This window comes from Arachis stenosperma, chromosome 5, assembly GCF_014773155.1.
Source record: "Arachis stenosperma cultivar V10309 chromosome 5, arast.V10309.gnm1.PFL2, whole genome shotgun sequence".
NCBI lineage: Eukaryota > Viridiplantae > Streptophyta > Magnoliopsida > Fabales > Fabaceae > Arachis > Arachis stenosperma.
Genome location: NC_080381.1, coordinates 33,636,499 through 33,654,417, shown reverse-complemented (window position 1 = coordinate 33,654,417; position 17,919 = coordinate 33,636,499). Strand labels below are relative to the sequence as shown.

Below are 17,919 nucleotides of genomic sequence, written 5' to 3'. Positions count from 1 at the left end.
TCTAACCCGTAAACATCGTCAACAAATCTTTGTTGCGCAAATAAACATGAGTAGTGATATCAGCATCATCGAATACAACATGTTGCTGGTTGGGCAAGTGAAAAGTCAACCTCTGTACCGACGGCCATCTTTGATGAATATCATAAGCAAAAATTCTCCACATGGATTCAGACGGTGACAAATAACGACAATCATAATACTGTTTGATCTCATCAACCTTGAGAAGATTGACCAACATCATATCTCTCTCCAACAGTTGCGGTCACCCGATCTGGACCTTGTTAACATATTTAAATAGATACTTGATAACGTTTGACTTGTTACAGAACTCGAGATTTATGTGAGCTTGGTATTTCATTAACAACAGTGGATTATAGGGCACAACAAATCTATTGTCGATATCGACATCATTGATCTTCACTGTGACACCCATATTACGACGTCTATATATTGGATAGCCATCTTCATCAAAGCTCGTTTGGTCAACAAATTTTTTCGGATAAAATTTTGAGCACTTACCATCTTTCATGCAAGGAGAACTCGGTCTAAGTGGACCACAGGGACCATGGATCATGTACTTGGTGACAACATTATAAAGAGATGGAAATTTCTGGGGATTGGGTAGCTCAGCACAGATGAATTCATCAACAATTTCAACACTTTGTAAGTTGCTTTCCGCATTAAGCCACAGTAGCATGTGTGCATGCGGTAGACCCCTTTTTTGAAACTCAATAGTATACATACCTAAAATATACAAAAAACATTCCGAATAAGCCAAACAACTACATCCCAAACACGACTAACAGAAATTGAAATCCTAACCAAGAAAAGAACTTACCTGCATTAAGTGGACCAAAAAACACACCTTCCTTGAGATCATTAAGGAGGCACTTCAACTTGGCATGAAAGACACGACAAGAGATATCAGGACGATCAGCAATCGGAATTCGCTCCCGCTCCGTGAACCGCTGAAACTCAGGCCAATTTGGATTACACGTAATAGTGAGGAACAAATCTGGATACCCAAAATGTTTGCAAATCGCCATGGCATCCTGACAACGATTAAACATGTAACGTCTACCACCAGTGAATGATGAAGGCAAAATGATTCGTGTCCCAATTGAAGAAGCCTCATCATCGCCACGACGCATAGCCTCCTCTATTCCTTGAAGGACTTCTCCTCTAATTGTACTTTGCTTCATTCTAATCTCATACAACCTCTGCGACTCAATCATCGTGAAACAATCAACAACAAATTGTTGAAACAACCGCCTAGACTTGTGAATAATTCCATCTTCGTGCTCCCTAATCTGGAGACGAAAACATATGAATTCCCTGAGTGAAACTCTTGTTCTCCTTCCAGGAACATATCCGAGCTGTTGACCACGATAACCAATGTTAGGCTGATAACCATCCTCGCCATACGGAAACAACAAAGGATACTGTAAGGGCCAATACAGAGCATGAGTTTCATATATACGTTGCAACCGACCACCAGTAGATCGAACAATAATGTCACGACCATGGTCCGACGAATCAAAATCTCCAACAATCAAAGCAGCAACTTCATCGCAAGAGGGGCACTGTACATTTCGATCAACGTTCCGTTGCGAATACAACTTCAATGAGAAAATCTCAGATGGATGACACTCATATAATTCTCTAACTCTTCGAAAAGACTGTGCTATGACATTATGAGTATCGATCATTTGCAACAACTCAGTTATCAACTCTTTATCTATCTCAGATGTTTGCCTAAAACAAAAAATATTAACCAAAAAAAATATTTAAAAACCACACAGAAATACCATTGTAACATACTTTGATATTAAAATCTTTTATTAGCAAAAATAACTAATAGCATATTATAAACAGGAACAAAACACAGTATATATGAAGTCACAGCTATAAACATAATTCACAATACAGATAACAAAAAACACCAGTAAAACACAACAAAAACACTAAACAACAAAGTTTCAAAACCACACATACCCAAAAATTCGCTGCCTATGCATATTATCATGCTGAGTGTCGTATACGTATAACTGTGCAAATTTGGGCTTCTCACCAGCAACTGGGAGCAAACTTCCAATCCGATGATAATTTTGACCACTTATTATAAACTGTGGTGGACCCCTCCCATCATTCACAGAATCCATTACCTTACCGCCAAGAGACGTGAAGGCAAACATACTGTTATAAGATCGAATATTTTTGGAAATACAAACTCTTCCTATCATGTCCATTGATCAAATCATATAACAGATCTGGGGGCTTTTGAAGATAAGGTAACTGGATTTTTCCCTTGAGCAACAAACAGTAAAATAGGACGATTAACTGTAGACTCTCTTTCAACACGTTCTAATAACCAGAAACACGCGCCACAAATTGAACATTCATAGTTAGGGTCACCAACATCAAGGCAACCTGGTACATATAAAATTGAGAAAAATATACACAACAATAAAAGAACCTCATCTGAATTATATGACACGAAATAGATTCAACACAACATGAATAAACCATTAGTATAAAGATATTATATAGACTAAATACTTGACTCATTTGAATCTTGTGAGGACAATATATCACAAAACACTATTTTTATTTTACAGTTACTGAATAACATCTCACGACATAATCACAGTCAGATATTTTAACAATAAATAAATAAACAGTCTATTTTACTATTCTTCAATAATATATGATTTAAGAAAGAGAGCATACCTTGTATCTCACTTTGCAAGAACAGAGGATGATCAATAACAAAACCAACTTGACTGAATGAATTTATCGAAGGATCATATATTTCTGATTGGTCTATCATCCATTTTGATTTAAAATAAGACAAAGTTATGCAAAGATATATTCAACAACCAAATATAGAAAAGAAAATATTCATGTAATAAAAATTCAATTAATTATTTAAGAATGAACATGTAAGGTAAACATTACAAATATAATAAAGTATGAAAATGAACAAAACAATTTCCCATATATTGTTTTTAACTTGAATTCAGTCATTGCACAATTTTTTCTCTTAATTCGCTACCAAGCCTTTCTTTTTTTCTGACTTCAATCCATGCATGACAGTATTTATTGTAAATAGATAGCGATACAATTGACCAAATCACTATCAACAAAGGGATAATTGAAGAAGCTGAAAAAAAAAACAAATTTTGACAAAAAGAACTAAAAAAAATAATTATATGGAACAGAGAGAAGAATTGCAAAAATTAAAAGAATGGACAAATTAATTAAACATTTTTTTTAATGTAAAACTACTAATTATGACATAAAACTATAGCTATAAAAATCAGACCAGACCTGTCGGTTCAGCCTATTAAACCGACGAACCATTCGAACCGATAGTATAACCAGATCAAGTTTAGGTTTGAACCGAAAAAGGATGTGAACCGCTTAAACCGGCCAGTTTTCCAAAAAGCGAACAAAACCAACTAAAACCTTCAATAACCAAAAACGAAGTAGTCCTTATGTATGTTTGAAAGAACTATATAAATTATATTTACTACATACAACAGATGGTCAGGCTTACAGTAGCTAATCTAATTACCTTCAATGAGTGTGAGCTTTGAATCAACTATTAGGTACTTCAATAACTTTCAACCATGTAAACAAGAACTAAACAATTTCACGATTACATTACCTAATTTAATAAAAACTTATCACAATTTACGGTTATTAAAATTACCTTACATCACGTTTAATTATACAAAATATTAATTGAGTTGTCAAATTAAAAAGAGACTCAGTACAAAAGTCTAGACATATTTTTAATTAGTAACTCTCTGGCCTACTAATAGTTAAAATAACCCTTTTGGGTTTAAAAGCATAAAAAAACAATAATAAATGACTTAAATACATTTGTTATTACATATAAACCAAACAAACTTAAAACATAATTTAACATAAAAGAATCAAAATGGGATAAAATAATTAAATATATTATTATACCTGACAAAGTCAAATGTGAACTCTGATTAACATTCTGGGACACGTCAAATAAATTTTCTAAAACATAAGAGGAAATAAAGACATTGAAAACATATAAAAAAATAGATTATTAGAAACAAAAAGATTAAATACAAAAATATAAAGAGAGCAATAAAAATTACCCATATAATCATTCAAAGAGAAAACAGGCACCGAGGAATCAAGGACCTCTAAAGCATTACAAAAGAAAACAAAAAAATTACAAACAATCGCATATATATCAAATCAGTAAAAATTGGAATATAAACCACTAAAAAATGTCATGAATCTCAATCCAAAACTAACCTCTCGCATTTCGATGATGAGTTTGTGTTCGCTTTCTTTTTAAACAATTTCGCCTATACTCTCTAGCACGAACTGAGTTATCAGACATCTTTGTTACTCAAACTAAACAGAACAAAAGGTTGAAATCTGAAAAGCAAGGAGTAAACCTAATTCATTGAAAAGAGAGATGCACACACTTAAGTTTCTATAAGCAACAAATGGAAAAAAAATAACCAAAAAAAGGGGAAGGAGTAGGGGAATGAATCGGGGCAAAATATTTGAAACACACCAACAAAAAACTGATACAATCATGCACACCTTTGATAAGAGACAAAATGAAGGAAAATAAACCTTTATAACTAACACTAATAACTAAGGGGCATCAACATTAACATGAAAAGCAAAAATTGTACAACAATAAACAAATAAACAAATACAAAAGAAGAACTGCTGCATTTCATTAAAATTTGACTGATAGTGATCAAAACAAATACATATCGCTGTCTCCCCTATGATAAGGAGGATTCCAACATCTGGCTACATATTATAGTATGTAACCTAAAGAGTCATCAACATTGAAAATGTGTCCAATCCCTAGCAAAGTCACTATTACAAAAAGGAGGAGTTCAGAATAGACATACTTGGCACATTACACGAGCAATCACAAAAGCGAAACCCCTATATCTAACAATGCTATTTGTTGGACACAATCCAAAAAAGTCAAATCAAAATACCATCAAGCCAGCATGATTACATGTCCATCTATTTGGAACCACAAGCCTTCCTAAATACTTATAGATAAACTATATAAGACACCTACACCTACACACAGCAGCTCAATTCCACACCTTCAATCAAACTCCATTAACCTTAGCAACCTTCAACCCACGCCCATCTGCATCAACAGCAACCTCTTCAAACTGAGGATTCAAATTTCTCTTACTCTTGGAGGTGACAACATGATTTTCATGGGTAAGCTTCTCTCCATTTTGGGAAGGTGCTTCAAGAACATGGGACAACAGCTCCTATGAGAAAGAAATTGAAAAAACATATGAATCTCACTGAAGAATGCAAAATACAATTAGAAACAACACACATAAGAATGAGGAATAAAATATTACATCAGCACCTGAGTTTTTTCCGTTGAGCTAAGCAATATATCGATTTCAGCAGAAAGATCATCACTAGAGTATCATTGCTGGGAGTTTTCTCTTCCTTTCCATGCTCACCATCAATTAACCCAACAAATTCACTCCCCACAGAAATAACAGGCTGTTTTTCAGCCAAAAAATCTATAAGAACTGGGGATTTACACAACATCCCAGCACAATGACCAGCATCTTTCTCAGTTTTGATAAAACTATCAGAAGACTCCTTCTTAATACCAACATCAGCTTTTCCAGCAGGAACAGATTTGTGTAAGTCATGCTCCTATTCATATGCAATAAGAGTTTAAATACGTAACGATCATAACAGAAATTGACAACAGCAAAATAAAGAAACAAAAAATATGAAATTAATGATGAATTAACAGGATCTAAAAACATTTCCATGTATATCTAACCTTTTTGGGAGAAGACTCATCATCAGCATCATAATTGGGAAGTTCAAACATTGCAATGATGGTGGAATCATCACAAATTCTCGTAACTCGGAAAGTCCCATAAAATGTATCATGTGGGACACCTTTGGTATCAACCTTGAGCAGCAACTTCTTTCCAATCAGCCCTTGGAATATGGGAGGATAAGTATCCCCACATATAACCTATTTTGAAAGTAACACATATAAGAAATATTGTTTGAATAAGGAACATGCCATCCCATAAATTGAAAACACATGGAAAAAAACTAACAACATACACTTGCATCTCTTTGAACTTCAGTAAACAAATCAGCACATGATTTCTTAAGCAAATAGGAAGCCTCACGATCAAAGAGAAGGAAAATACCCTCCCCAGTATGATCTTCAACTGTCACTTTAATTTTAAATCTGGAGAGAGAAGAACAAAGGGGGAAGACAATCATTCAAATACATAATACCAAGAAACCTTATTTTTATAAACAGTCCACTCTACAAAATCACATTTTTCAATAAAATTCTGACCTTGGAGTAACATTAGTGATGTGCTTCAAAAAAAAATCACAGTAATAGGCACCATTTTGAGGATGGATACCCTTTCCACACACACAAGCAGAATACCACCAACCTCCATCCTCAACAATACCTTGGATTGCTCCAAAGATGATAAAAGAACCCTCCTATTTTTTAGGCATTTCAAAGTTAATTAACAACAGGAATGGAAAAACAGATCTGGAAATCCTTGTTTCATTTTCTTTTTCGCTCACTTGTGTATAAAACAAACAAAACACAACTAACTCAAAAGAAGACAACCTGATTGTTATCTTGAAGCTCTTCAATAGTGCACTTTCTAGTTAGACGCATGAAGTCATCTTCCAAGGAGACCTTACCCTCATTTGCAATAAACAGTGGCTGGGTACCACTGCCACCTTGCTCAATCATACTAAAAGAAAATTAATGCAAATATTTGTAATTGTTACTCCAGATTCCTAGTAAAAAAAAAATACAATAAACATAAACATCAACAAAAGAAAGCATGCTAACCTCTGCCTGAAGTCAACAACTTCAGGAATATCAGGATTAAATAACATTTGTGTCGCATACATGACATTTTGAAGACCAACTTGACCTACAAAGAAACAAAGAAAGAGTATAGCAAAACTTTCTTGGAGATTTAGATACAGCAGCCATGAGATGTGCAGAAAAAAAAAAAGCAACATACCCCGAAAGAACTTGACTTTTGCAAGTTGAATAACTACAACAGGCTGCTCCACATACCCAGAGGCAAGGAAATGATTTACTTGATTAACATAATCCCCAAACAATGCACATCTCACTGTAAGACTGAAACTCAAAAGATCACAAAGAATCAAACAGAAAACAAGCAAAAAAGATATTTAAAAGATAAAGAGAAAGCAGCAGAAATGACTTAAGAAACATACTCTTTTGAAGTTAATTCCAATGCAATCATTTTCACAATTTTTCCTCTCTTGCATATTCTTTCTCTTCTCCAACTGAAGTTAAAGTCCAATGACATCTATTCCAAATAAACAACCTATTAACTATAAAAGGATTTGTTTAAAAACTTAAATAACAGAACAGCAGCAAGATATACACACCAACTAAAAAATCATAATCTTGGGTCATGTTCAGCAGCTCAGAAAAAGGAAACATGTTGAAACAAGTCTTAGGGATAACATCTTCATCAACAGCTACAACAGTGGTTCGGTGAAGGAAAACCATTTGAATTCATGGGAAGTTGCTCTATAACTACCATGATTTGACACAACACTAAAATATGCCATTCTATAAACTTGTCCTTCAACTATATGATCCCTAAACCTATTAAGGAGTGGTTTCTTGACAGTAGCTTGAATTTTTCCACACTATAAATGGAACAAAACAACAAATCAGATTAATGAAACACATAATTTTAATTTGAAAACTTAAAAAACAGCAAGTAAGACCGTATTTAAAAGAGAAACTAATAGGGGCTAACATGTTCATCAAGGAGAATCATCTCCATTGAGTTAGGAACCTCATGGTTACCAAAAGAGGGTACAACCCAAAGCCTTAGAACCCTAACTTTCAGCCTCCAAGCCTCTCTAGGAGGATGCATCTTAGAAATCATATCAAATGGTGGAGGCATCGCAGTAAAAAGAAAGGAGATAAAGAGACTTGATGAAATATATGTAAATGTAAACAGTTCAAATCTGAATTAATTTCAGGTTACGAACAACCACAACAAATCAGAATGTTTGTGCATTCAATGTGCTTCACCAACCATCCTTTTATAGAAAAAATCCAGGATACAATCTCACCTTTTTGAATTCAAATCAAATTGAGGAGGGAAATGCAGGGTAGTGGAGTTGAATAACCAAATTTTTCATTTAATGAGAAAGAAGAAATGAATGAATTGATATCAATCACATCACCACTAACCAAATAGGTTACATAGAAAGCACATACCATGTTGTAGGGATAATTTCGAGAAACAATAAAATATGAATAAAAATCTGTCAATCACATCACTTTTTTCTCTGTGTAATGACACGCGGTAGTTAGATCCACAATAACATGAACCAATTCTACTTGCACAAGAGCATTCTTTTCTTAATGAACCTCTTAAGTTCAGCACAAGGAGGTATCCAACAGCTGAGATATCAAACACATTTAACACAATCAAGAGAAAAATGTAATCAAATTCATTTGAACTTAAAAGAAATAAAAAAACAACAGGATAAACATCAATATTTGTGATTCACATCACCACTAATAGAATAGATTAGTTACGAAACCCATTCTGTCATAATGATGGAGACAATCCACATGCAACCAGTAACACAAATACCAGAGTATCCCATATTTTTTTCTGTAATTATCAGAAAAATAGGCATCGAAAAATTGTGAAAATCAGTTAAACTTTGGGCAGTTCTAGTAACACAAATACTAAGGTGATACCATCTTAGTCTAAGAAAGCCACTTCCTGTGAATCACATCTCAAATTCACAGAATATTGCATGTCTTTTCAAGAGCTGAAACACAAAACAATTTTTATATAAATAAATAATTAAAAAAATATACAATGAATTTGAATTGAAGTTCCAAATCTTTCATTCAATCAGGAAAAAGCTATTAATCAATTCATATCTATCATATCACCACTCACCAAATAGGTTAGATAGAAAGCCCATACCTTGATAGGCACTCCCACATTATCATCTCCATTCAATGGCATTGAGACAATTAATCATAGGAGCAAAACCTGAACCAACAAAAAAAACAGTAAAAAAAAAAAACCAACCTTCAAGAATCAATAGGGTTGACAAATTGAGATATGAGACCACAACTACTACAGTAACATACAGCTCATAACACCATAGGGAAGGCAGTAATCATATACCAAAAAACTGATTCCACTAATGACAATCAGAATTGGTATAATTGGTTACATAAGGATACTTTCAAAACACTATACAGAAACATGAGTAAAAATCGGTCAATGACATAACATTCATGCAAGGGATGAAATTGAAACCTCATACCTTGATAATGATTCACAAATTTCGAATTATCAATGAAGAATACACCACAACCTTATTAGTATCCATACCACATTTTCACATGAATACTACATCAAACATACATAATGGGACATGTTCTATATACAAAAAACAGTTTAAAACACAAGGGATTTGTTCAACAAACAGGAACTAAAAAATTTAAAAGCATATTCATGAAAAACAAAAACACCTGCAACAAACAATATAACAGGTAACAAATAAAGATCTGATAATGAGATAAAAATGAAACCTAACAGAACTCCCAAAAAATTGTAACCAACACGATAACCCACAAAAGAATTGAAAACCAAATATTTCATTTAATGAGAAAGAAGCTATGAACCAATTCAATTCAATCACATCACGTGTCACCAAATAGGTCAAACAGAAAGCCCATACCCTGTTAGCCTTTCCCACATTCTCATCAACATCAATAGCACATAGACAACTAATGATAGGAGCAAAAGCTGAACCAACACAAAAACAGGAAAAAAAACTAAAAATAGGGGAAAAAAATGACATATTACACCTCACGTACTACAATCCAGCTACATGTCAGTAGACCACATGGAAGGCACTCACCAACTACCCCAAAACAATATTCTAGCGATAGCAATAAGAGTTGGTAATCTATTAGGTACGGATACATTCAAAGCAGCAGACAAACGGAACAAAGCATAGAGCAACATGAATAAAAATCAGTCAATCACATCAACATTCATGAAAAAGGATGAGACTGAAACCTCATACCTTGATAATGATTCCAAAATTTCCAATTTCCATAAAAAATATATAACAGAACCTTATTGGTGTAGAGAACACAGTTTCATGGGAAGACGAACTGCTGGATACTTTCTTCTTTGGCTAAACACATGTGCTAGTTAGAAAAGAACACCATGAAGCCATTTTACTGACACAAGGGCATTCTTTCTGAATTAACCTCTTAACTTGGGGCCAAGGATGTGTATATCCATCCAACAGCTGAATATAAACAGATTTAACACAATCAAAAGAATTTTTACATAAATAATAAAAAAAAAACTGACAATGCAGTTGACTTGGATAAATAATCTTTCTTTCAATGAGTAAATGTATGAATCAATTCATATCAATCACATCAATAGTCAACAAATGGGTTAAATAGAAAGCCCATACCTTGATAGGCGGCATTCCCACATTCTGATATCCTTGAAATGACACACAGACAACTAATAATAGGATCAAAACAAGACCAACACAAAGAAACTGAAAAGAAGTGAAACTTTCATAAATGAAGAAATCAATTCATATCAATCACATCAATAGTCACCATATGGGTTAATAGAAAGCCCATAACTTGATAGGCACTCCCACATTATCATCCATTCAATGGCATAGAGACAACTAATAATAGGAGCAAAATGAACCAACACAAAAGCACAGAAACAAGTGAACTTTCAATAAATAAAAATACGGACCAGAAACTGACGGTAAAGATATATTGAAAACAGCAGATGGGTTGAAAAAAAAAGTATAGAAACATGAGTTAAAATCTATCAATGACATCAACATGCAAGAAAACCATGAGATTGAATGTACAGAAACTAAAAAATTAAAAATATATTAATAAAAACAGAACAGCCATACTACAAAAAAATGAACAGGTAACAAAAGAACATCTGACAATGAATTCAAAATGAAAGTTAACAGCAAATCCCAAAAAATGTAACCAAGTACATGAACCCACAAAAAGAAAACAATATCAGAAACCGAATTTGAAATTAGAAATTTCACAAACCCTACACACAACATGTGCCTAAAATATGGAACAGATACCCAATCACAAATTGGAACATTAGGAATTTCACAAACCCTAGATAAGAAAATGTCCCTTACCCATATAACAGATACCAGTAATCATCAGAATTTGCAAAATTAGGGATTTCAGAAACCATAGACAAAATCATCAGAATTTGCAAAATTAGGGATTTCAGATACCATAGACAATAAAACCAGTGTAAATCGCGGATCAAAATTTGAAAGAGAATTTGCAAAATTAGGGATTTAAGAAACCATTCACAAAATCATCAATATTTGCAAAATTAGGGATTTCAGATACCATATACAATAAAATCAGTGTAAATCGCGGAACAAAATCTCAAAGATTAGGAATTTCACAAACCCTAAAAAATAAAATCTCGCTTAGCCATTGAACAGAAACCGGAAAAGATCAAAATTTGCACAATTAGAGATTTCAGAAACAATAGACAATAAAACCTGGTTCAATGGCGGAACAGATACCAAAATCCATCACAGGGATCTGAGATATTGAATATGAGCGGAAAATTGGGAAATCCGGAAACCGGATGAACGGCGAGGAACAAACTCCCAGGAGAACACGGCTCCTAGAAACCGTATGGTACGGAACACGGAACGAAACTTGGAGACGAGAGCAAAGCTCCTAGGGTTGAAAGAAATCATTACCTACCGAAACAGATCCATCAAGAACGAAGCTTGCCTCAGCGATTCGGTGAAAAGTATGGGAGGTTGCGTGAGAGAAGAGCACAAATGGATACGTGACGACTGGTGTCAGAGCAGCACATGCACCGTCGGAAAAACGGGGCCAGGTGGAGGAGGTGCCACGGTGGAAGCAGCACATGCACCGTCGGAAAAACGGGGCCAGGTGGAGGAGGTGCCACGGTGGAAAGGACCGTCCACCTCGGAGTGGAACCGGCGTGAGTCGCGGGGAGCTCTCCAGCTCGGAAACGAAACCACGCGTATCTAGTGTTTAATGATGCTATAGTGGGAAACTGAAGGAAATAGAACCGCGTGAACTTAAGGAAATTGAAACAACCCCCCCTTCTTTCTTTCCCCAATTCATAACCCTAGCCCCCATTGTCGCCGCCGTCCGAAGCTTGTTGGCGCCGCCGCCGTCCCAAGCTCTAAGGACATCGTCTTTATGTTCCTTGGCTTCTCCGTTCGTCGAAGGTTAGTGGCGTGGCGTCCGCTCTTGGTACTGCGCTCGTTTAAGATCTCTCCTTACACCTTCTCCGTCGTCGCCATCGGGTCTCCATCGGTGTCTCAGTTCTCATTGCTGCTTGGTACGCCGTTTCCCTTTTCCGTTTTAGATTTTGTTAATTTATTTTCCTGATAATCTTCTTTTTGGATTGCGAAGAGGGATTTACGTGCTGCAATCAAGGCTCCCCGAATCACTTCCACGAATCTCATTAGGTACGAGCCATATATGAAATAAAATTGTTGCTATTAGCCTTCTGTTGTGCTGATTTCACATGGTTCTTGGCACCTTGAGCTACTGATTTCATGAATCTCGGTGCATTTCAGTTCATTAATTAGTAATGGATTTGAAACTTAATTATAAAACTCGAATAATAATGTTAAGACATACTTGGCAAAATTTGAAGATATAGGTAAAGGAATTGCGTTTCATGAGTAAATATTCTCTTGATAAGCAAGCTTTTGAGAAATCCCATTTTGCCACTCCATACTTGTGTTTTGCCAAAGCAGCAGGGTGGCTTTTAGACTTGTCAAATTCAGTAGCAAGTTCTTCACCAAGCCTTTAATTTGCCTATTCCTTTAACATTATTGTCCTTGTTCCAAATCCAAGTTGTAGATTTGTTTTTGATCCCTGGTCTGACGTACGCATTCAAATTCTTGCTTGCATTTAAACTCTTATACCAAGCCTTCTACCAATGTGTTCAATGTCTCAATCCTAGTTCAATTTATCTTATACCAATTTTTTTCTTTAACTATCTATGATTCTGAGTACCTTTTAACAGTCATATTCAAATTTTTTCAGGTCTTATTTTTCTATTCTCCATAAAAAAGTGGCCGCTTAAATGCCTGGATCTTCTCTCTTTTTGCTTCCCTGGAATATTGGAGGTTAGATGTATGGTTAAGAACTTTTATTTTTCCCATATTCAAATCAATAGCTAATGATATTCTTACTTGTATTTAAACTCTTGTCAATAGTAGTTTACATATGTATTTGTACAGTGAGCAGGAATAAAAAATTTATGTTCATACGATCATTTAGTTAAGTTTCAATGTTTTTGGTTTCAATTATGGTCCATTGAGTGAACCCCTTCCATGAGTGAGTTGAATGAAAAAAAATACTTGTAAATTGACTTTAATATAAAAATACTTTTGTGTTTGATTCTTAAGACTAAATGATACATTTCTAGCATAAAGCCCATATCATAGTTCCAACTAAATGATTTTTTTTTTTTCAAAGGCTACATTGAATTTGAATCCAGGTCACTAGACCCAAGTTCACTAGACCCAAGTTCTGCAAAAGAAAAATATATATATATATATATATATATATATATATATATATATATATATATATATATATATATATATATTGTGTAAATTGGCCACAGTCACCGTGGATAACATGGCCTTCAAATTGGAGAACTCTTATTATAATAGCCTTATATATATATATATATATATAACCGTGGATAACATGGCCTTCAAATTGGAGATTTTTTATAATAGCCTTCTTACAAATAACTTTATTCTCCAAAACCCAAAAGAAAAAAAAACGATTCTTAATATTAGCATTACTTTCAACTTTTAAAATTTTTGTAAGCTTGAAAATATTTTTAGATGCACACTCTAATAGATAGTTTACACAAATAAAGTAATAATAAAATGTGATTAGTGACTTGTTAAGCTGCAGTTTTGTTATAGACTTATGGCACTGAGTGTTTTGAATTTTGAATTTATGACAAGTGATTTGTGATTTGTGATTAGTGATTAGTGATCTTGTTATGCTACTGGATTGATTTAATTTAGAGGTGATTATTTTGACTTTGTTTTGTGTACAGGATAATTTTTTCGTACTGGTAAAGACAACAGAAGTTGCTGCGGCACCGTTTATAACAACTTCATATGGCATCTCAATGAAGGAACTAAGTAGTAAGTTTATCTCGTAATTGCCATATAATAATTTGATAGCACATTTAACTAGGGTAGTAAGCGGATATATGGTAGCTAGATTGTCTCTATAATTGACTTATTAGATCATGTTTAGTAAGTTCAGATATTTGCATTCTTAGGTTTAATCATGACTTGTCAAAAGATTGGATGGATTTACCAAGATTTGAGAACGAGTACATAGTTGGTGTAAATAATTTTTTAGAGTTTGCCTTCGTAATTGGAAAACCGGTTGGAAAAGAAATCCATTGTCCTTGTGCAAATGGAATCATCGAATGGGACCAGTTTGTTTTGAATTAGTACGCGCTGAATGGTATCATATTTGTACTTCGCATTTAAGTATCTTTACATCTTTCATGTCGTCTATGTTGACTTCATCTGTTGACTTCGAGTAACCTTGATGGTTTCTTTGTAGCGTGCAAAAAAAGGGCAATGAAGATCCATCACAGCCTGAGATGTTTGTTGTAACTCGTACTAACAAGAAAGGAGAAAACTGACTCGGAACACAAGACGATTGTGAGTTGTTTAGTATAGTAGAAATGTACACTAAAAGAAATGTGTAAATCATTTTTTTTATTTTCAGCATATGCGCATGAACTTATTACAATTTTCCTTCTGTGTAATAGGAACATCTTCAAAATTTGAAGCAAGCTGGATACAGTGATGATGAAGCGCTTCAACGGTGTTTGGAAGGAGAGACATGGTAGGGTTCGTTTCTATGGTCGATCAGTCACAAAATCCTCTCTTAAAAAGGATAAGCAAAATCCGACAAATGCAACAACAACATGCTGAAGTGGTTTCAACTATGGAAAGAAATCAAAATAACTTGACTTCCAAGTTGGATGGTTTAACAAGCTTGATCAAACGGTGTTGCAACAAGTTAATCCTGGTATGAGTGCGGAACAAGTGCAAGTAATGATAGAAGCTGCCCAACAATCTCCGCCTGATGCAAGTAGTGCACCAAATGATGCGAGGCGAAGCATTCCTCCTTCACTGGGATCGAACCATGTGTCAAAAGATATGGAAGTAAGTACTGTCAAAATGAGTAGTTAAATTAATAGTGGCTGATTGCTTAATAGTACCTGATTGTTTTTGATGTTAATTTTATTGTTGATTTTATTGGCTAATTGGCTCCATGAGCACGTATTGAATAGAAGGGTAAGAAACTAATTACGAACTAAGATGCATAACCTACCATTGTTTCTCTTCAGAAGGTATAGAAAATTAGATAAGCAATAATACATGAAGGTGAAGGGGTAGCAATCAGCATTGAATTAGTACTCAGTAATATATAGCAATCAGTATTATTATTATTTTAAATTTACTTTGTCTATTGATTTCACACTCAATCTGGTTTTTCTGTTTCGCTGGTGTTGATTACTTGATTTGTTTGATGGGTTGGAAGCTAATAATAGTATTTCGGTATTACCTTGTTTTAAGCTTTTATTTTGGTTGTGGTTGTTTCTTTGTGCTGGAGTTTTTTCAGTTTTAAGCGACTTCAACAGGGGAGTTGAAGTTCCACTCAAAGATTAAAACATATAAACATTACAAATGGCTCAAAACCACATGCAAATGCTCCTTGTTATTTAGTGGTTGAAATTTTCATACTGATTGACTTACTTAACTTGTGCTCCATATTCATTACTCAACTGCACTGCATGCATCATCAAAAATATTTTTGTTCTGTTCTAACTTCTTTATTTCTTTTGCTAGCAGGAGGATATGATGTGAAGAAAATGTTCAATACAAATATAAGATGGGATGGGTCTTATAATGATTTTGGTTATCTAAATGTATTATTTTGATGTCTTCTTTACATTTTGATAAGAGATTTTATTCGATAATACATGTAATGGATAAATTACACTCTATTTGATTAGTGTTGTAATGGTATCTACTTTTTAATGAAACTTTTATGATTTACATTTATTGAATTTCTCATTCTTAGATTTTTTTGTGATTATCTCATTTTGGAATGTGATTATGCTTTAAAAAATTTATAAAATAAAACAGGTTACCATAGATAAGTTATGGCCACCGTTTTAAGGAGGGGTACCATAGATAAGCTATGGCACGGTGAAAACAGTGACTATAGATAAGGTTATGGTCACTATTTTAATGCGGGGTGACCATAGGCGCTATGGTCACGGTAAAAACCGTGACCATAGATAAGGCTATGGTCACGGTTTTCATGTGGGGTGACCATAGAGGCTATGGTCACGGCCAAAACTGTGACCATAATAAGGCTATCGTCACGGTTTTGGGAAGGGTGACCATAAAAGGCTATGGTCACGGTCAAAACCGTGACCATAGATATGGCTATGCACGGTTTTAGGTAGAGTGACCATAGAGGCTATGGTGGCCAAAACCGTGACCATAGATAAGGCTATGGTCACGGTTTTGGGAAGGGGTGACCATAGAGGCTATGGTCACGGTTTTTGGTTGAGTGACCATAGAGGCTATGGTCACGGCCAAAACCGTGACCATAGATATGGCTATGGTCACGGTTTTGGGAAGGGGTGACCATAGAGGCTATGGTCACGGTCAAAACCGTGACCATAGATATGGCTATGGTCACGGTTTTGGGTGGAGTGACCATAGAGGCTATGGTCACGGCCAAAACCGTGACCATAGCCTTATCTATGGTCACGGTTTTGGGAAGGGGTGACCATAGAGGCTATGGTCACGGCCAAAACCGTGACCATAGATGGGCTATGGTCACGGTTTTATCGCGTGACCATAGATTAACCTATGGTCACGGTAAAAAAAGCGTGGCCTAAAGTGCCAGAATTTGAACATTACAACCGTGGCCATAGAAACCGTGACCATAGATAAAAAAACCGTGACCATAGGTCTATGGCCACGAGAGAATAGGCCACGGCAGAAAAACCGTGACCATAAGTCAAAAACCGTGACCATAGACCTATGGTCACCCTTTTCACTAGCTATGGTCACGGTTTTTCACCGTGACCATAGACCTTTTTTTTTGTAGTGAATTTTAAAACCACTACATCCTGTATCAATTTCTATAGATATAAAAAAATTACAAAAATCTCTGCAATATTAAAAAGTTATAATATGATAAATTTAATTTCCAAACTTTTTATTATATTACTTCTTGGATAATAATAATAATAATAATAATAATAATAATAATAATAATAATAATAATATAATGTTCTTCCTGCATGCTATGTTCCATCAGGAATGCAAGAGTTACATATCCACAATGTTGTTGCATTATTAGGGGGGCATTGGCGCCATTGCAAGGGTTACTATATAAACGAAGTTGCTTCTTCTGATTTATTAATCTAAATATTAAATCGAATTGGTTAGCCTCGCTTTATTGTTGCTTCATGTAGTTAATATAAATCGACTATATCCGATTCAATTTATATAGTTAACACAATATTCTTACGTAAATCGAAATTATTACTACCATAATGTGAAAATTGAATTCATTAAATTTGATTTATATAATTAGATATTTTAGAACATTCATATACCGTTTTTGGCTTTGTGTGATTTGCATAATTTTGGTATGAGGTTGGTTTA

General features: G+C 34.6%; 2 protein-coding genes and 1 long non-coding RNA gene across 5 annotated transcripts; 1 reads left to right on the top strand and 2 right to left on the bottom strand.

Moving 5' to 3' along the window:
- Position 1: 1 nt before the first annotated feature.
- Positions 2–4,390, bottom strand: LOC130980674 (uncharacterized). Its single transcript, XM_057904330.1, has 9 exons — positions 4,303–4,390; positions 4,140–4,187; positions 3,979–4,035; positions 2,731–2,823; positions 2,322–2,430; positions 1,996–2,196; positions 839–1,755; positions 311–744; positions 2–217 (listed from the first exon to the last, which is right to left on the bottom strand). The coding sequence occupies exons 1-9, from the start codon at positions 4,388–4,390 to the stop codon at positions 2–4; spliced, it is 2,163 nt and encodes a 720-aa protein (XP_057760313.1).
- Positions 4,391–5,135: 745 nt separating this feature from the next.
- Positions 5,136–6,724, bottom strand: LOC130980673 (uncharacterized). Its single transcript, XM_057904329.1, has 6 exons — positions 6,674–6,724; positions 6,386–6,540; positions 6,142–6,271; positions 5,846–6,046; positions 5,467–5,712; positions 5,136–5,306 (listed from the first exon to the last, which is right to left on the bottom strand). The coding sequence occupies exons 1-6, from the start codon at positions 6,722–6,724 to the stop codon at positions 5,136–5,138; spliced, it is 954 nt and encodes a 317-aa protein (XP_057760312.1).
- A 5,494-nt stretch (positions 6,725–12,218) lies between these two features.
- LOC130983049 (uncharacterized) lies at positions 12,219–16,212 on the top strand. 3 transcript variants are annotated; one of them, XR_009087246.1, is made up of 4 exons: positions 12,219–12,503; positions 12,578–12,633; positions 13,220–13,302; positions 16,081–16,212. It is a non-coding gene; the product is annotated as an uncharacterized LOC130983049 (long non-coding RNA). The 3 variants fall into 3 exon arrangements; XR_009087244.1 differs by lacking the exon at positions 16,081–16,212 and adding an exon at positions 14,256–14,346; XR_009087245.1 differs by lacking the exon at positions 16,081–16,212 and adding an exon at positions 14,256–14,324 and having other exon boundaries at positions 13,220–13,309.
- Positions 16,213–17,919: the final 1,707 nt, after the last annotated feature.

Excerpts from the sequence above, each read along its gene's own strand:
- LOC130980674 (XM_057904330.1), bottom strand. The coding sequence starts at position 4,390 with ATGTCTGATAACTCAGTTCGTGCTAGAGAGTATAGGCGAAATTGTTTA. Across the intron at positions 4,188-4,302 it reads TCATCATCGAAATGCGAGAG|AGGTCCTTGATTCCTCGGTG; the intron begins GTTAGTTTTGGA and ends GTAATGCTTTAG. Across the intron at positions 745-838 it reads TTTTGGTCCACTTAATGCAG|GTATGTATACTATTGAGTTT; the intron begins GTAAGTTCTTTT and ends TGTATATTTTAG.
- LOC130980673 (XM_057904329.1), bottom strand. The coding sequence starts at position 6,724 with ATGCGTCTAACTAGAAAGTGCACTATTGAAGAGCTTCAAGATAACAAT. Across the intron at positions 6,047-6,141 it reads AAGTTCAAAGAGATGCAAGT|GTTATATGTGGGGATACTTA; the intron begins GTATGTTGTTAG and ends CTTTCAAAATAG. Across the intron at positions 5,307-5,466 it reads CTCCCAGCAATGATACTCTA|GAGCTGTTGTCCCATGTTCT; the intron begins GTGATGATCTTT and ends TCTTTCTCATAG.